Source organism: Podarcis erhardii (assembly GCF_964252035.2).
Source record: "Podarcis erhardii genome assembly, chromosome: 6".
NCBI classification, from domain to species: Eukaryota; Metazoa; Chordata; class Lepidosauria; order Squamata; family Lacertidae; genus Podarcis; species Podarcis erhardii.
In genome coordinates, this window is record NC_138510.1 from 82,701,901 (window position 1) to 82,722,694 (window position 20,794).

Consider the following 20,794-nt stretch of genomic DNA (forward strand, 5'->3'; position numbering starts at 1 on the left):
GCAGGGCATTTTTGGATCAAATTTGGAACAAGAACTTGTCTTAATTATAGTGAGATTTTAAATAATAATAATAATAATAGTAATAGTAACAACAACAACAACAACAACAACAACAACAATTTATACCCCACCCATCTGGCTGGGTTTCCCCAGCCACTCTGGGTGGCTTCCAACAAAATATTAAAAATACAATAAAACATCAGACATTAAAAACTTCCCTAAACAGGGAATTAACTAGCTAACTAGTTAGCTATCTATCTTGATCTATCCCTAGCATTGCTGCAAAATACAATATCCCATGAGTAGACCAAGCTACATGAAACCTACATGGGCATATAAGGAAAGTTACAGGGAGGGATTAAAGAGTCTTGAGAGTCTAATAAAGGCTAAAAGAACAAGGCAAGCTTAACTTCCACAGAAAAAAATATTTAAGTAAGGTTATGATGATTTCCAAAACATTTAAATAAGTTTTATGGAAAAAGAAAACAAAGAGTTTTGGGGTATCCTAAAGGCAGCAGTTTTAAGGGACCCAGATGGCGCTGTGGGTTAAACCACAGAGCCTAGGACTTGCCGATCAGAAGGTCGGCAGTTCAAATCCCCGCGACAGGGTGAGCTCCCATTGCTTGGTCCCTGCTCCTGCCAACCTAGCAGTTTGAAAGCACGTCAAAGTGCAAGTAGATAAATAGGTACCGCTCTGGCAGGAAGGTAAACGACATTTCCGTGCATTGCTCTGGTTCGCCAGAAGCAGCTTATTCATGCTGGCCACATGACCCGGAAGCGGTAAGCCCCATCTCTCGGCCAATAAAGCGAGATGAGCGCTGCAACCCCAGAGTCGGTCATGACTGGAACTAATGGTCAGGGGTCCCTTTACCTTTACCTTTTAAAGGCAGCAGTTTAGTGTGAGCCTTTGTAGGCTAGAACCTTCATCAGATTAGAAAAGAGGGGTTCAAAGGCTAGCAAACAAATGAAATAGTTACATTTAAGTCTTGTAGCAGAACTAAAAGATAAAATGCAAGAGACTGCAGTTTGTGTCCCAACCACATTTAAGAGGACAGAGTAATGCAGAGCATGGATGCATTCGTGATCCAGATCAGATTTAGATGTGTTCCACTTTTGCCAGAGGACACAGACTGTATCCCATTTATCAAGAAACAGAGCAGTTCAGTGTAGGCATTAGCAAAGACTGAACTTTCCAAGCATCCCTAGGTGGGGACAAAGGTATTACATTATCTGCCAACCAGCAACACTGCTACAGCAAGTGAAAACAATTGAAGCAGTTTTCCAGACAGGAGTGCTTGCAGGGTTGCAGTTCCTGTCCACCTGCTGTCATGACAGCTCCAACCAGCTCCTGCTGCAGTGCTGCTGGTTCTTAGAAACTGGAAAAAAATAATGAGTTACAAAAAGCACACGCCTATATATATATACACACACACACACACACACACATACATATATATATGCTCATAGATATTAGTAGGGCTTGTCAGCACTTGGTGTCAGAGAGTTTGCATCAAGAATGATAGAATATATCTATATATATTCTATGTATGTATATGTATATAAGAATGAAAGGGGGGAACCACCTGAAATTACAAAGAGTAAAAAAATGACACAAAATAGGTACCACAGGTAGCTTCAAAACTTTTAAGAGCAAACATAGGTATAGTCAGTTCAAAGCACTGCTTTATATTTCCTTTAGGAAGATGCTTAATAAAAAATATATTAACTTGAGACTTTGTTCTATAATTAATCTAGCTAGTGTTGCCTGGTGTACTGTTGAAAAATATTGGGTTTTTTGTTTAGTTTTTTTAAAAACAGCCTTTAAAAACTAATAAGAAAAGCTCAGAGGAGAAAGGTGACATAATGGCATCTGTAATGTACCATCTCAATGTTTGGATAATCAGTATATGGTACATATCAAAAGCATTTTTCAGTTCACAGTAGTAGCAAATGTCTTTACTCTAGTATGTGCGGAAGTCTCAGAGAAAAATTAAATTTTTAAAGAAAGATTTTAAAAATAAACTTCAGTGTTTAACAATAAAAAAATGTTGAAAGTGTAGATTTGGTTGGCTGCTCTCATACAGTTGTACCTTGGTTAATCCTTTCCGGGAGTCCGTTTGACTCCTAAAACGGTTCAGAAACCAAGGCGCAGCTTCCAATTGGCTGCAGGAGCTTCCTGCACTCAATTGGAAGCCGCAGAAGCCACGCTGGACATTCAGCTTCTGAAAAACGTTTGCAAACCAGAACACACACTTCTGGGTTTGCGCCATTCAGGAGCCAAAACGTCCGAGTACCAAGGCATTCAACAACCAAGGTACAACTGTATTTAAGAATAGGCAAGGGAAAGAGAGCCGTTTCTTTCCTTTTGTTTCACTAATGTATTAACTAACCTTCAGGGAACCCAAGAAAAGGTATGTGAATGTGGAAACAGACTGCCCTCTATTCTAATCCAATTCTCGGTGTTCACCACACACTTCCCTAGCAAACATCTGAATGGAACCAGATTGGGAAGGCTGCCTTAAAGACCACAGCTGAGACTGTCTAGATGTCCTGGTGTCCCCACCAGCTGAGGAAAGGTGGCTGGTGTCTAGAGAGAGTCTTCTAAGCTATGACACACTCTTATGGAATTACTTCCTCATTGAAGTTAACTTTGTGCTAACCCTAGTACCTTTTTTGCACCAGGAATTGTTAAATTTTCCATTATTTTCTTTGTATTACTATTTAAACCATGTTGTAATCAATTATATTTTGCTTTTGTATTTATCTTGTTTTTGCAGATCATCCTGCAAGTATTGCTGGAGGACGGTATATAAATCATTTAAATAAACAGAACAGAATAAAATGGACTCTCACCTTGACAATGTAGCCATAATACAATGTAGAAGGACTACTTTTCAAGTTATTAGTCAAGACTCTCACCCCAGTACAGTGCCATTCACACAGCAACATACATTTATATGAACAAGTTAGGGTATAAATCACATCCCTGTTCTTCTTAGTTTTCACACCAGGCTCAAACATTATTATGCCTTCTGTAGCTTCAAGCCTGCCTGGTACTCACTCTAGTGAGAAAAGAGTTATTTTTCTTTACATGCTATAATTAAGGTCTCAAAGTTTTGAAGTGGTTTGCAAATGTTCACAGTGGGCACTTGAGCATTCTCCAATATAACCTAGAGATCCATCTAAAGGATCCTTTAGCCACTCAAAATTGCTCCTCCAGCCAGTACTGTGCAGATACGATGATGCTAGGAAAGCATTCCTTCTTAGCTGCTGTTACTGCCACAATATAAAGTGAGCTCTAAACTGTGTTTGGTCACACTTGATTCAGCTTTCCCTCCACATAAATCTGGCGATCACCCCAACCAATTCATCATCTCCAAGTACTTGATGTACAAAAGAGCCAAGACAGTTCTATACAGTGGTACAGAGTGCTTAAAAACCATTGTGTCTACATAACAGGTAATTTCTGAATTCTAAAATGTGATTGAACAGGAATGTGAAGCATGCTAACAGAAAGGACTCTCGGGAATCTAGTAGCAATCATCCTTTCTGGTTGAGAAATTACATAACCTGCTGCACTTGTTGAGTTAGGAGCATTTTGGAATGACTGCAGCAAAAATCCTGGCCCATAAAAGATATGGCAGTCTAAGCATGTGTGTTGAAGTCTCCCCAAATCACTGTTCCGTGGAGCCTCAAAACAAAAAACAAGACCAATCCCAGCAAGGAGATTGTTAGGCAGCAGGATGATATATGCAATAATGGCATTTCAAACTACCGTAAGTGCCTAATATCAAGTGCAAACACTCGAAACTGAATTTGATCAGATAGGAAGCTGAAGAGGGAGATGGGATAGCACAGTGACCACCTCCTTCCTAACCATCAAGTCTGGGTCAGCACTGCAACAAGAACCCAAAGCAGACAACCTTGGAAAATCCAACTCATTCACACATCTCATTGATGCAGGTCAACAGCACAATTTGGGATTAAATCCTGGATGACAGCAGGAGCATCTCATCCAGTAGAATGGAGCTGCAGCCATGGCTTTCCAGCAGCAGCACTGCTGCTGCTTACTAGAACAGTGGGGGAGAAGCATGGTGTCAGCAAAGTCAGGACTGTGCAGTCTGTCAGTTGCGCTCTAGAACACTTTTTGTTTTATTTGGGGTGATGGTCATTTATACTCAACAGGCCTGGTGGACAGTCCTAGTGAACTGAATGTGCATTCTCAAACGTAGAATCTTATATCCACTGCAATGCCTAGGTAGTTCGTTCACATACAAATGTATAGGAAGATGGAATATAAAATGAGATACTAAATAAATTTGAAATGATGTGGAAAGGGGTCTCTGAGAGTAGGAAGTTGGGAAACCACCAACCTGCATGAATGACCTTATTCATAGGACTGTCAATATAGTGGTACCATCATAATGAGTTACCCATTTAAACTTTTAGACATCAGATTCTTTTTTGCTCATTAGGGTAAAGCGCTCAATAGCACAACACTGTGCTGAAGATTCATCTGTATTGTCTAATGAAAAGAGAGTCAGTAGCCACTATTATCCTTATTGGATTCCAAGATCTTGCGCCTGACTCCTAATTACTGTGTTTCTCACTGCTCGTATAAAAAACAGCACACACACACATACACACAGTGAGAGAAATGTTCTTATTTTTCTGTTGTGTTCTCATTTTAAAGAGAGAGAGCTGTGGATGCATTCATTGTACTTCCCTCCTTCCCTCAATCTTTATATACCTAAAATAAACTCATGCTGATCCCACTACAAGAACTATGAAAATATGAGTATAGTGTGACACCTTATACATATTTAATCATAGCCTGATAGGCTGTCATTAACTTCAAACAGCAATCCGAGTTCACTACATTAAACATGATGCCTACGTTAAGAGGACATCATAAACTACTCTCAAGAAAAAGATAGGTAAGAAATAGCCACACAGCCAAATTGCATTGCAGGCAATTTTGGACATCTCTAGGGTAAAATCAGAAGAAATGCATAAACTGGATTCGCAAGTAGATTAAATTATGACTTCAATAATCACAGATTTAAAATTGTGGTTTCTTTAGTAACAAAAAACTAATTATAAACCAGAACTGGTCTCTCTGAAGAAATAGTGGGTTAATGCCACTGTTGTAAGCTATGCCTGGCCTTCCATGAATCTGTGTGTGCATAAAATGGTTTTCAGTGCTAAAAAGGATATATTTGTATTTCTGTTAAAGGGAAAATGCTGCCTTGACTAAATATCCGCCAAATGTATCACCGGATTTCAAATGCTAGAATGAAAGGAGTTAAATGGACAGGTTTGACAGTCCTAGGTAAAATAAAGGCATCAATAGGCCATAATGAAGTCTGTCACAGAAAAGGAAAAGAAAGAGAGGCCTCATATTAAATGTTATGTCAAATTGGAATATACAGAAGAGAAAACAAAACCTTCATATTGTAGCAAGTGTAAACCTACAGAATTATTAATTCATAAGCAAAATATATACAATTTGGTTATAAATATTAACAGGACATTGTCAATCTTTGTAGCACCACATTTTTCACCCTCTTGGCTTAAAAATGTCATCTTGGCAAGGAATATTCTTCAAAGCACAAAGATGCAGTTTCAACTCTATGCTGTAAAGCAAAGTTAATATTCCTTCTAAGAGTCACAAAAATATTATTTTGAAGGCTGAGGGTGAGGACTAATTAAAAAGTACACTTTTTGTATCCAATAAACCTGAGACACTTACTATGCAGTGAAAAACAACAATAATCTAGTCTGGAGAATAAAGGACTTGTATTGGGGAGGGAACTGATTATTTGACAAGAAATGAATATATAAAAATAGAGTGGAATGATCTACCCAAGCTTAAGTATCTTAAATGCAGCTCTTACAGTAATTCATTTAGCTGAGTGCAAGTTAAGAAACAAACAAAAAACAAAAACCCCTCAACTACGATGAAGTTGTTTTGGCTTTTTAGCTTTGTTGTTTTAAATGCTGCCTATATAAATTAATAATAAATAAAGAAATAAGATTAGCTAGCTTCACACTTCCCCCCATACATAATATAATACAATTAACCCAACTGTGAACTTGAATACGTTTAATCTAAGAACTAATCTCAAAATTTTGAACAGCTGGCTGTTGAAATCTTTCCAGTGTGTTACTACAATTGGCAAACTTACTAGTTTTTAGTGTGCTAAAATTATAATTGGGCTAGTTGGAAAGTCTATTAACAGTAATGGAAAATGGCAATCAGTTGGTCTTCCTAACTTCCTTCCCAGCCTAAAATGCTTATGGTCTTGTTCAAAGTTCAGTGCACAGAACAGTCATGTTCACTCCAGCACAGCCAAATAGTTCCCATTCCTTTCCCTAAACATTACAGGAAGAAGAAGGGTGGCAAAACAAAGCCAAACAGGTGGTGGTAAGCAGACCTCTGATACCACCTGAGACCTTTATTTCTGTTCCACTGGAATAGGTTAAGCATGATCGTGTGCCTCATTAGGATATCAGAATATGACTCAGGGTTCCAAAAATCTCTCAGAAAACTCTTGTTGCTTTATGGTGAATGAAGAAATGAATGTAGCTTGTGGAAACAACCTCGAATTCCATAGAAATATGCCAAGAGTGTTCACTGTTTATACATTCATAAAAAGCACTTTGACAAAGGGTCATCTGTGGGCACACATGGGCCTGTGCCGGCTTTCCTTCAGAGTCCCTTCCCACTGTTTGAAAGAAGCATTCTGTTGTGGCCAATAGAATAGGTTGTAGTGCGAGCTTGGTTCTGGGTGTGTGTGTACATATACACAGTTTCGCTGATTTGCAAATATGTTCAACAAGTCCCAACAGGTTGACCGTTCCTGTATTTTATTAATCTGAGCAAATATACCCCAATTAGGTCAATTTTAAAAATGACTCATAACTTTTCCCCAGGGTTTTCCTAGGGTCAGGTTAGGGAACAAAGCCCTAGAAGCTAACATGGGTGCAGATTCCTCATCCCCTGGAACAAGCAGAAGCCCTCTTGGCTGTGCCATGGTTATTTAGTTTAGTGTGTACAAGTGGTGATTTGTAGTTTAGTTTCTATTTTGTTTATTTTCTATTCATTTAGGTTCTACAAATACTAAGGCTTTTTTTAGTAGAGGGGCACCAATATTTTGGAACACTGCTCCCACTGAAACCACACAGGCACTCACAATTCTATCATTTCGCTGCCTGTTGAAAACATTTCTGTTTAGCCAAGCATTTCAGTGTTGTTGTTTTATGATTTTGTAAATTTATGGTTTTTTAAAAAAAAATTATTGGAGGCCATATTTTTTAATAAGTTGGTGGTTTAGAAATACTCAAATAAATGAATGGCTGGATGAATGAATGGACAGAACATTTCAAATGGTGCATTGTGGAGGGAGTGCTGCAAATATTCTTCAGAAGCTTGTACTTCTATCATAGCACTTTCAGTTTGGTGCCAAATCACCCAGCCAGCATTGCAACTAAGAGCATAGCAGCCTACTGCCTGATTTTTGAGAAGTCACAGGTGTAAGCTCTTTCCATATTATCACTGCAATGACTTGTGGGTTCATTCCTGTTGGCAAAAATCAAGCATATCAAGCATTATGGAAGCAGCCTTCATAGGCTCCAAGGGTTTTTGATTGTTTTGCTTTGTTTTCACAACTTCAGAAAGAAACATGTTCCTACATGTTTGGATGGTCAGTACCAACATTTTAAACATACAATCTGGTTTTACAGCTGAATTATTATGGTAAAAATTCAAAGGGGAGAATTTATAAACAGAAATGCCAACATTAAATATTATGGCTGGCACAATGCCAGATTTGGAGTATAATGATGATCTCCCCATCTATGTTTCCTTGCAATCATGCATAGCATTTTAAGATTAGCACTTTGATAGTGAGATATAAATATGGACACTTCGATAGCTTGAAAAGGATTTACAGAATTGAAACCTGGAGTAGGATTTGCGACAATCACTTATAATTTAGGGTACCTGAGAATCCAGAAATAAAACCAGAGTAATGAGAATAAAAAAAAATATGAAAAATAAAATATGATTTCTATTTATTTCAAACAATGAATATATTTAAAAAGAAAGAAAACTCTCTGTTAAGAAAAACGCCTACCTTGATCATTCTAGAAAGGTCTCCAGCATCTGCTAATTCCAGTACAATATTTAGTTCATTGTCTTCAATAAATGATGCATAGTATTTGATTACATTTGGATGATTCAATTGCTAGAAAAAGAAACATACTTCAGTCTACAGTACGTATAGCCTCAACTATTGGTTTCCACCATTTAATCCTATATACACAGGGGCGGGGGAGCAGGAAGAACCCCTTTCTGTACTAAAAGAAAACAACATTCATGTGTTCATTATTTGCATGCATTATTTTTAGATAACAAAAAACCCTGAACCAAGTCTAAAAATCAAACTTAACAAAGAGGATACCAGCACCTTGAACTAAGCCAGGAAACAATACAGCAGCTACTACAGCATGTCTATGTTTTTTGGGGGGAGTGGAAAAGAAAGCCCCTTAATTAGTTAGGAATGGGGCACACAAAGCTATCAGATGACTTATGCAAGAAAGCCAAAGAACATGCCATTTTAAAAAGAAGAAAAAGCACCTCTTCAACTTTCAATTGTCCATGATAAAACAAAAAAAACTTCATTAGCTTCTCAACCAATGACCATTGTAAAACAAAACTAAAGTAGAATTTGAAACCAGAAGAGGTTTTGCATTCTACACTCCACTCACAGGATTAATAAAGGTACCACTAACTTCCAAATGCCTCCATTGGATTATTCTAAAATGGATATATTTGCAATATTTTGCTCTTTCTCAGAAAATTATTGAGGTTTTTAAAGCTGAATGCCTCCAGACAGACAAGAAAAACTCAGCAAAGCAAACTTTTGGCAGGCTTATGGCCAGGTCAAGAACAGTGTTGATGAAAAGTAATAATAACAATCCACATAGAATATACATTGAGGAATGTAAAAAAACTTATCACACTGTCTTAAATTTTGCCTCAAAAGTTGAGGTGTTTTTTTTAAAAAAATCTGTTTTGTATTCAAAGCATATAGCTACATATCTCTTCAGCACAATGATCATGTTTTATGTTTTTTGTTCCTGTCACGCAAAATCACATGGGGCTCAGTCTGCCCACACAGGTAGCCTAGGCTACTACTTCCTAGGTGCATATCTGACCAAGGGTGGTTTCTGTACTCAAATCCATCATCTGCTCAACCACAGAGCGGACATCACAGAGAACCTCTCCAATACCATATCTTCCATAGACATAGCAAGGTCCTCCACAAAGTTGTCAGTAAGGTGCATGGAATTTTCTATATGTGCAATGAGGCATCTCCTACCAAAAATACCCATGTTCTAACTGACAAGGCACTCCTAAAAATATAAAGGAGCAGTTGCTAGTACAACACAAAGAGCTATGGCTGGGGCAGAGGGGGAGCAGCAGGGTGGGAAGTTAGGTGCAGACACCTAAGTAACCTTTAAAATCACAGGTAAGGTTTGTTATATTTTTAAAGCAGAGAGTAAGCACAATAATAGTCGTCAAGAAACAACATGTGTCACCTTCTGCAATCACAAAGACCATAAATTTTCTTTTTAAAGCCCCAAAAACCTAAAACCTAGGAATTTTGTCAGAGCATCTTTCTGGTTGGCAACAACAAACAGGAAAAGAAGAGCCACATTCACTCCAAAGGAAAGCCCCCTCCTGTAAACTGTAACTCACCTTATTTATATGTCTCTTTGCATCATTCATAATCAGTATTCAGTAAGGCGCTTTAGAGGAACAAAAAAGTTTGTGTGTGCACAGACAAGGCTTTTGTCCTTGTTTTACAAAGTGCATCTTCTCTGGATCACACTGCAGTCTGCTTTCGAGAACTAAGGATTTTTGTATGGCAAGTCTTCACCCCCACCTACATAACAAACCTCATTCAAAAACAGCTGTTTCTGATATAACTTGGTAAGGTGGCGGAAGGTGGGGAGTGGAGGCCAGCAGTTCAAAGGGAAAATCCTACAAGGATAAGCTCTCCGTAACAACTGGGGCAGCTCTTGGTTCCCACTTTAAACTTCAATAAGGCAGCTTACAATGCAATGCGATATGGATGGGAGACTGACATGTATAAAAGGAATACAAAAGCACTGTATCTTTGTGTGCATGTGTGTGCACATTATGTGTTCTATACATATATTGTAGGGGAGGGGTAGTAGCTCATTGGCTGAGAAAAAACTTTACATATAGTAAGTCCAACTTAAAAGGATTGCCAGGGGGCAGTCTCAGAAAAGCCCTCTTTCTGCCCAAGGCTGTGGAGAGACAGTCAGAATGAACAGTACTAAGCTAGATGGTCAAGCAGTCTGGGCAGCATCCTAAATTCTTATGCAAAGGGCATAAATACAGTATATGCTCGAGAGAGCCTTTTTTTCCAAGTAAACAATCGTGAAGATCAGCAGACAAATTCTGCTCCCAAGTTCCATCTTTGACTGAAGTGAGGGCAGCTGGGATAAATTGAAGGATATCTTTTCGGCAATGGGATGCTCATTATGGAACTCCTGATAAATTCATTAGGCCAGTTCTATTTTTAACTTGTTCCTTAGGTTCTTTTCTACTTTCAGCAGATATTTGAGATTATGGTGCAATTTATTTTTTTAAAAAACAGCAGCTGACCTGCCACCTGTTTCATGAAATAGTAATCTTATATATTTTGTAGCAGGTTTTTTTTGTGGGGGGGAATTAATGAGGCTAAAGCTAGAATAGGTTCCTATCATTTTAGCTTTCATTTGTTATTTATTATGAACCTTGTTGCTGTTGTTGTTGTTATCTGTAAGCTGCCCTGAAGGGCAGTGAGATACAAATCACAATGACACACACGCAGAGAAGTAAATAAACATATCAAGTAAGTTCTGCTCTGGTTATTAGCTATGGAGAGTCGAAATGCAAATCTATTGCCTCAAAAACCAGCTGAGGATATGCAAGTTTTGCTGCAGCTGCATTTAAAATACATGCATGCCCCTCTATCATCCCAAATCCATAGTGAAGACATTTTACGTACGCCTTTAGACTTGGGAATAATAAAAATCTGAACAAATATATGCTAAAGTTCACCTTCATTCAAGTAAAAAAAAGAAAGTCATTGTACATATTTACCTTAAGAAGATCTATTTCTTTGATGCAATCAGCACGGGCTTTGGCGTCCATTAAATCAAATATCTTGTTTAAAAAAAGGAAAAAAGAAATAATTCACAGGATATATATCATCAATGTTTGCTTTAATTTCGTGCCCTAAAAGTAATGTTGCATAAATGAGAAACCCCCAAACTATGTGACATGAGATATGCATTAAATTAAATAATTAATACCTGCTGTGAGTAGTACCCATTCACAAGAGTACAGTGGTACCTCGGGTTAAGAACTTAATCCGTTCTGGAGGTCCGTTCTTAACCTGAAACTGTTCTCTCTCTATATATATATATATACATATATACATATATGTTGAAATTGTTAATAAAAAAATTATTAAAAAAAGAGAAACTGTTCTTAACCTGAGGTTACCACTTTAGCTAATGGGACCTCCCGCTGCCACCACGCCACGATTTCTGTTCTCATCCTGAAGCAAAGTTCTCAACGCAAGGTACTATTTCTGGGTTAGCAGAGTCTGTAACCTGAAGCGTCTGTAACCTGAGGTACCACTGTACATAAACACGGAAGAGGCCCCCTGCTGCATCTCTGAATGCTACGCTGCTCTAGCTTTGCCTCTTCTAAACAGCCTACACTGGGGGAGTAGGTAATTCTACAGCACCTCCATGGTGGATGTGTGATTGCATCATTCAACCACTGTTCATGTAGAGAAGCAGCAGTAGAACCACACATTCTCAGGGGAGGCTTTCTGTTGTGCTTCTGCACAAGCCAATTGCTCTAAACTCGTCTCCTCCCAATCAGATGGCACGCCCAGATCAGCGACTCATACAGAAACTAGGCTGCACCATGGGTGGATACTTTTTAAATATAATTTACACACGCTAAATGTAAACCTTTGGGAATACAAGAAGTGTGCCTTGAATTTTAATTCAGAGAAAAAGCGTGTTTCAGCTATCTGACATTTCAGAAACACTGGCATAAAATGAACTGTGACATTCATTTTTTAAGCGCATCTGGCGTGATGATGATAATCAAGATAGTTATACATGTCTAGATCTGGAGCTGCATTTCTGTACATGTTATCTCGTTTAAGAGGACCCCTAATGTCTATGTGACGACAGCTGCTTTCCAGGGAGTCAGGAGCTAAAGAGAAACCCCTAAAGGTCAGCACCACAAGAGAGTTGCATATGCCCCCTGGAAATCTGCTCTTAGGCAACATGTTCATGTTCAGTGGGTCTTCCTGGCAAACAAAGCAGTGTTTCTTCAGCAAGGTTTTACAGTGTGGTTGATGGGTGTCGTCAGATACATGGTGTTATGTGGATGTCTGATGGGATTGAAAATTGCAGGTGTGCTTTTTTGCTGTAATTTGAAGTGTCCACATATTGTGAAAGCAAATAAACAAGAGCACTGAGAAGCTTTGCAAGTCCCAACCAGCAATGCACTTTTCCATCATCACTTAGAAGCCCTTGCTAGAATTAAGGTAGCAAGGACAGTGGTCCTGTCAATCATTTTCCCATTATCTTTCTTCCAAAATCTGTGCTTGTTTGGGGAAGTTCTCTTACAGAAGCAAGGTAATTTTAGTTGTCCCCATTTTTGTCGTCCAAAAAAAATGCCCTAACTATGTTGAATACACACGGCCAGGGAAAGCAAAAACAAACAGCTTTGGCAACAGATGTTAACCAAGGAATCAGGATGCTGCGTAAATCTCACAGGACAAATATATTTTAACCAGCCAAATTGCTAAGAGAAGCGGAAAGACGCACTTTAGCAGGAACACACCCCAGGATTCTCACACCTCTGTGCATTGCAAATGCTGAGATGATAGAAAGCAAACTCTCTGTGCTGCAAGTTATGATTCAGGAAGGAGACTGAGTGGCAAAGCAGAACGATAGCAAGATAAGTCACATGAATGGAATGTTATGACGAAAAAAAATAGCATCTGACTAATAGAGTGGGGAAGGAAGGTCTAGCACTGTATAGTCAGTTTTGACTAAATATTGAAAAGCAAGCTGGTGTTGATGGAAAACACAGAAGCAAAAGTTTACGACTTGGGGTTTAGAACATGCCTGGCAAAAGAGAAATGTTGCAGCCCTCAGCTGCTATAAGTCTCAGAGCCAGAATGAAAAACACACTCTCTTGCTTAGATCACCTTGGCATTAAAATCCTAAGACTTGGCACATGTGATTAGCTTCCAAGAATCTGATTGCCTTTGGGAAAACACAGCAGGCATGTTCATGTTTTTTTAAAACTTACCAGACAAAAACCTCAACCCACCAGGTACTTCAAGTTCCTATTTGCCCTGTCCCCACCACTCATCATTGTGAGACATCAACACCTGGTCCCTGCTGTATCACACTGAAGGGGACAAGTTACGTTATTGTAGACTCCTTCCCTTCCTGGACACTGTGGTCAGGTTGAGTGGTAAGCAATAATGTCTAAATGTCCCCAATGTTAAACTCAGCAACAGAAGCATCTATTTGCAGAAAACAGCACCCATCAGGGATTTTATTTTATTTTTTGCAGGAAAATGGCATGGGTTACCTCAACCCTGCACCATGATCCCAAATGGCACCTCCAACTGCTTTTTGTTAAAAAGAGACATGGCAGGTCTAAATTATTCTAATAAAAAAAACCCCTGAAGTGAAATGTATAGTTTGATCCCAAACCCAGGAATAAATTAGGAAGAAAGGACCCATATAAGGGAGAAAAGCAGATAAATAGTAGATTAACTAACAGTGAAATTCTCAAAAGTCAGCCCCACTGTTTCCAACAAGGTTTAAAAGTAAAGGTAAAGGGAACCCTGACCATTAGGTCCAGTCGTGACCGACTCTGGGGTTGCAGCGCTCATCTCGCTTTATTGGCCGAGGGAGCCGGCGTACAGCTTCCGGGTCATGTGGCCAGCATGACTAAGCCGCTTCTGGCGAACCAGAGCAGCGCACAGAAACACCGTTTACCTTCCCGCTGGAGTGGTACCTATTTATCTACTGGCACTCTGATGTGCTTTCAAACTGCTAGGTTGGCAGGAGTATGTCTAGGAGTACAGCCTAAAAAATTAAGCAAGTTGACTAAGTAAAACTGGACAGCTATGGAAATTTACCTTAAAATATGCAGCGTTACTATACAATATTTTACAATATTTCAGAAATACTGACTCACCGATTGTCATCTTACAGTTCTTTGTTTTAACACCTAGATCTTATGTTGCACATATTGCATCCTATATCTTATGTAAGAGTGACAGCAAAGTATCCTTTGTGTCAACATTTGTAACTTAATTCTCCCACCTCAAAAGCTATGGCAATGGCTTCTGAAGTTCGTAAGAGCCTTGTTAGAGAAACAGCAGAAATTATTTGGACGACACATATAATGATTTGTCCAGCTGCAAGTATTTAAGCAGCCGAGCGCTTGTTTTACTGGGTTATTGGCTAATTCACAAGATTACTGAGGAGGTTATTATTGGTTTAGAAGCTTGCGTTGCACTAATGGATACTGCACTCTTGTGATAAAATAGCTCTGCACACAACTGCTGGTTGGTAACTGAGAGCCACACCTTGCACAAGCATGCTACCATATTGTGCAACAATTTTATGCATTACTCTAGTTGCCTAGGGTGATGGAAAGGAGGTGTGCTGAAGGCATTTATGTCAACCCAATGCACTTGTTCTGTGAACTAAAAGGGGTTTATGCTCTGAGATCTTCACATGAAGGGTGGTATACAAATTTAATTAACAACCACACCACCACAACATCAACAATTATTGTCAGGAGCTGTCGGATCTGTGTGACACTCATCTATGTGGTGAACCACTAAATTACACACGGTAGAATGACTCCAGCTTCCGGGGTAGGCCATTGGATCTTTCTGGGCAGGAACAAACAAACAGGGCTTCCTATTCCTGCTGAGCCTTGATTGAGCAACACGGTCTTCCTAAGCTCTGGCATGTTCCTGTATGCTTGCTCTTCATTTGTGTTCTTCTAGAGTTGCTCTTCAGTCATGACTTTTAACTTGTCCAATAGCTTCTGGGTCTTGTCTCAGACTGCTACTCATGGCTAGCACTCGCAGGGTCCTTCCATGAGCAGAACTCTCCTTCTGTCCGCAAAGCAACTGTACTGGATGCAACCCACTATATACTTTCCTCCAATGATTTCAACAGCTCTGAATTGTGCCCACAGTCAACATCACCCAAGCTCCAATTCTTACATGCAATTTGTTGGAGCCAGCAGGAGAACATAGCCCCCTTTATGAAATATCACCACAAGGAAACATTTGTTTCTGAAAAGTGAATAGTTCTGAAGAGAGCTTGATGGTGTCATGAAGATAATATTACTTGGTAACGAGTGTTGAAGAGACTATGGACACAATTCAGAGAAGCATACAGCTAACTCGCCAATTCAGTAGGGCTTTTATCTCCTCTCCTCTCTCCTCTCAAGTTACATAATATAGTTCATTTTAAGTTTGCCAGAAGCGGCTTAGTCATGCTGTCCACATGACCCAGAAAAACTGTCTGTAGACAAACACTGGCTCCCTCAGCCAGTAAAGCAAGATGAGCGCTGCAACCCCAGAGTCGTTCACGACTGGACTTAATGGTCAGGGGTCCCTATAAGTTCATAGGGGATTCAAAAGAAGTTTTCAATACAGAGGAGTGGAGTTGCTGTTTCAGGGGGAAAAGTGAAAATCCCCCTCTCTGTGTGTGGACAAGCTGTACTACACAAATAAAAGCTTCAATGAACTGTAACTACACTATGCCAAATTTAATGTTTTGAACAACACACCATTAGCAAAGTGAGCAACTATGTTCCCATAGGGCACATAAAACAATTTGATATCTAAAATGGGGGTGGGGGGGGTTTGCTACTATAAAGCAGAAAACTGAAAATTACCCCAAAACAGAGTCATCAAGGGATGCTGTTTACCACAGCTTACATACATTGTTGTGTAACACTATTTTTTCAAGAGAATCTGAAATTATGTCCCTGTGGCTTAAAGATACTATGTGCGACTGATCCATACCAAAGTCAAGTCCATGCTTCTCTTGCAATCGTTTTTTCTTGTTAGATTTAAGTCTTGTGATGGACATGATCTTTACCAAATCTTTCCCCAGTAAGAAATGGTTATATAGTCTTAAGTAAAGGAGAAGGAACAGTACTAAAATGATCACCTTGTGGGGGGGGGGGATAAGAAGTTATTTTATAAAGCACATTCTTTCAAGTTTGTCCAAGCAACACACAGCACCTGGTACTGATTAAATTGATTGCCTTAGGGAGAATTCCAGAAGCCCAGAGTACTATTTAAGAGTTGGTCTTTGTTTGTGTTTTACTATGGAAGAGCCCATTAACACAGTATTAATAAGGTCGGGTTCCCCACTTCCCCTGAACAATCCCCAACTATCGCAGCCTAGCAAATTTATGACAAATACATCCATTCTCGTTGGCTAATCAACAACTAGAAGAAAAGGAACTTCCATGCTAATGGAAGATATTCGTTGCTTATTTATACAGAACAATTTACTTTTCCCTCAAAGGAAGACAATAATATTGGTGGGGTGGTGACATTAAATAGCCTTAAACTGGGTGCTGTACTACTCAATACCTGATTTTTTCTTCCACAAGAGGTTTTGTAATCATTAGTACCCTTAAAACAAACTTGTACAGTGGTACCTCGGGTTAAGAACTTAATTCGTTCTTGAAGTCTGTTCTTAACTTGAAACTGTTCTTAACCTGAAGCATCACTTTAGCTAATGGGGCCTCCCACTGCCGCTGCACTGCCACTGCACCGCCGCTGCACAATTTCTGTTCTCATCCTGAAGCAAAGTTCTTAACCCAAGGTAATATTTCTGGGTTAGCCTGAAGCGCCTGTAACCTGAAGCGTATGTAACCCGAGGTACCACTGTATATTCCACTTAGCATGCACACTTAATGTTTCCCCAAAGCTGCAGACATACATATCATAACTTCGTAAGATAACATATGAATAAACCTCTTTGCAGTCCACATGCAGCCATATCACTCCTTCTTTCACATGAATAAAACAAGGCAGGAAATATTTGGTTACCTACAATTTCCCATTGCATCCAAATTGGGAAACCATGGTTAATGGCTTTGGAACAATCCCAGGATATCAGCCAGATTCAAACCATGGTTTCACATCCTGACATGTTCCAAATTCATTTTCTATTATAGACAATTTGGGAAAGTAAGGTTAACAATAGTTAACTGAATATTTCCTGGCTTGTTTGCTTGCTCACCCAAAGGAAGAAGCCAAAAGGCTATGTGCAGGGTACAAGGCTCGTTCATATCTCAGTTGATTAAGCTGATATATAATCATCCAGACATGACCAAATAGCCATGTACTAACAAGAGGGAGCAACAAGGATGTTTTTACATTTCACATTTCTCAAGACAATGTGTTATCAATATACGAACGCTGATGAATTACAAGTTTAACATTTCTTTTGGTATCTGTACATTGCAGGAAAAAACTGCAAATATAATAGCTTCTGCATCCAACAAAACTCTAAGACTAAATCATTTCAAGGACATTTGTAATGACTAAGCTAATACCCAATCTTTGTCATTTTTATTAGCTGAAAACAACTGTCCAATAAACTGTTAAAGGATTTGAAAACACCCAACAAAAAATTAAGACAATCTTACTATTCTGTTCAGAAGTCCATGTACTTGCATATACTACATGATGCTTAAAGCTTACCAGCAAATACTTCTAAAAGAACCTTGAAATCAATTTCCCACTCTAACTACAGAGTGTTAGAGCCCCAAAAGGTTCATTTAAAAAAAACTTGGGGTGAAAGGGTTTCAGAAATCTTCCATAGCTACATGGGACTTTAAAAAAAAGTGTTTTTCATTTATTTTCATTTTTAAAAAAATATTATTTAGGGAGGGAAATCTAGTATTTTTCCTGGATAGAAAAACAAAGATTTTCCTCACAAAAGAGGAAGGCTTATACCAGGCTCCCTCAACCTTGGCCCTCCAGATGTTTTGAGACTACAATTCCCATCATCCCTGACCAGTGGTCCTGCTAGCTATGAATCATGGGAGTTGTGGGCCAAAAACATCTGGAGGGCTGAGGTTGAGGAAGCCTGGCTTATACAGAGGAATGAATTGATTTGCACAAAAGAAGTATTTTCAGTGTGAGACCAGGATAAAGCCTGAGGAATGTGGACATCTTGCTAGACTGGAAAAGGGTATGGTTTTCCATTTAGGTATGAGGCATGGAGGAGATTAGGTATGGGTTTGCAGAATGTAGTTTTCTGGATTGGAATATTTAAATCTTTTGTAGACTGTAAAGCTAAACATGGTCTAAACTTTGTAAAATGTTTAAAAAGCTAAAAATCCTGCTCTTCATCCAGCACCAAAATGACATCAACACTGGCACCAAACAAACCTCTTAGGAGCTACAGCCCAATGCGAAGAAGGCTTTCAGAACTTCCCAAATCCTCCCCACAAACCCCGCTGCTACACATAGAACTTATAAAAAGAGAAACAAAAGATCTTTCTTAAACCAGGAATATGTTTGCCAGTCATTACTGGTCATGTTCTCTGGGGCTGAAGGGAGCTGTAATCCAGAAACATCTGGAGGGCCACAGGTTTCCCAGCCATGCTCTAGTCTAGCACATCCAAGGAACCCAGACACATCTTCAAATTTTGGGACTTGCTCATTACATAGCCAGCCATCAAGTCAGACCTAATCCATTGAATTCATGTGCATCTATCTACTGCACCAGCAGTTAATTGGCAAACGCAGCACAGCTTTCTATTTGGAAAATGTGAAGAAATTGTGGCAATGGGATAAAGATAGAAGAGATATATTAAAGGAGGATAAAAAGTTGCTGAAGAGGACACCAAAAAGCCTGAGAGGGAGAAGCAAACAGGGAATGAGAAGATGGGTTCATGTTTTGTTTTTGTTTTTTCATGGAGCCTTAAGCCAAAGGCAAAAAAACAGCATGGTGAGGTGGCCGTTTACATGTTGCAGATGGGGTGATGATCCTTAGAGGTGGTGCTAAAGCTGGGAGCAGTAATGGGATTAAGATGAAGAACCAAGCAGAAGGGAGCAGAAAGATGGACTAGCCCTCTTAAAATAGAAAGTCTCCCCCCATTAAATTCTCATTTCTGAATTTATTTGGCATTTATTTCTCTCAGTCCAACAACTAGACTTTTGAAGTCTATAAAATAAGTCAGTTAATTCAAAAGGATGCTTCTTTTGAAACACTCCAGCTACAAGCTTTTTCCCCTGCAAAATGCAATACTGCTCTTAAGACCATTGGTGTTTGATCTCAGAGAGCAAATAGACTTTTTTATTCAGAATGTATGAACAGCACTCCGATCTTTGAAAAAGTAGTCTCTTTTGAATCGTAGAACTAAATGTTTTCAATATAGCATATTTAATAAACCACAACCTGCAGAACCATAAAGAGCTTTGGCAAAACAAACAAATAGAATTCCCTACAAATGCAAAAGCAATAAAATGATTACCAACCAGGAAAGTAAAATGGCCACAGTTTTTTTACAGCATAGAATAGAACTTTCTTCCTTAAGATTAATTAGTTCTAATTTAATCCTGAAGAAGCAATTCGCTGACAACGCACAATGAATAATTAATCCATGTGCCAGATAAAAAGAATCCTTTTATGATCTTCTAACACAAGGTATTAAGAGTTGAAATGAAAGGGGAAATGCATGGAACTACTTAGGGCACAAAATGCAATGGAGCTTCTGGAAAGAATTCTAGCAAAACATTTCACCCTAACTCCCATGTAGACCAGGCTAGCCAGAAGTTCCATAATTGCATGCATTCTTAAAATAACAACAACAACAAAATAGTTACTGTTGCTGGGCAATTCAAAAACCTATTAAATTCTCAAGTTTAAAAATAGTACAGTAACAAACACACACACAAACTACAGTCTTCATTTAGATACACTTCTTTTGACATTTATGCTGCAATTTAACACTATCCTGCTTCCTTCTCTGCTGACCCTCGCACCCTCTGGCATTTCCATATAATAAAAGAGCTTATATTCTGCTAGGTAACTTTTTTAAAGATGGACGCTTTGAAACATTAACATGGCCAAAAAAAGTTTAGGAATCCGAATTACTTTAATGCCCCACGGACTTCCAGGCAGAAAGCATGCTAGCAAGTAATATAATGCAATGTAAATTTTGAAATGTCATTGTTAAATAAAAGACAGCATTTAATCCTAATCATAATTGGCCCTGTAAAGTATTTAGGATGGGGCGCAAGAGCCACTCCACCCAAATTTCATTAAGATATACGGCAGTGTGGGAGCAAGCATCACAAGCTAGCCCTGGGTGCCTTGTAACAGGGTGGATTTGCACAGGACAGCAGAAGGACTAGGAAATGACTCACTAATACAGATAACGAGTCGGGACTTTCCACTGTTGTGAAGGCACTTTTCAAAAGTTACTCATTGTAACACAGTGCATAGGACTTGGGAGAGAGAAATAACCCACAGAAAAAAATGAAGCAATACTTGCCATACTTTAACAACATTAAGAAAAACAATCCACTCTAACAAGAAAAACCTTGCAAGGAGACCTTGCAACAACACTGGCAACTGCACTCACTTGCTGCACTCACGGCAA

General features: G+C 39.0%; 1 protein-coding gene across 4 annotated transcripts in view; it reads right to left on the bottom strand.

Annotated features, from left to right (window-relative positions):
- Positions 1 to 20,794, bottom strand: part of NEK7 (NIMA related kinase 7) — an 80,282-nt gene that overhangs the window by 28,905 nt on the left and 30,583 nt on the right. For all 4 annotated transcript variants that reach the window (XM_081866143.1, XM_081866142.1, XM_081866141.1 and 1 more), the window contains 2 exons: positions 11,183 to 11,245; positions 8,139 to 8,249 (listed from right to left, as the gene is read on the bottom strand). In XM_081866143.1, coding sequence (XP_081722269.1) covers positions 8,139 to 8,249; positions 11,183 to 11,245 — 174 coding nt within the window. The remainder of the gene's footprint in view (positions 1 to 8,138; positions 8,250 to 11,182; positions 11,246 to 20,794) is intronic.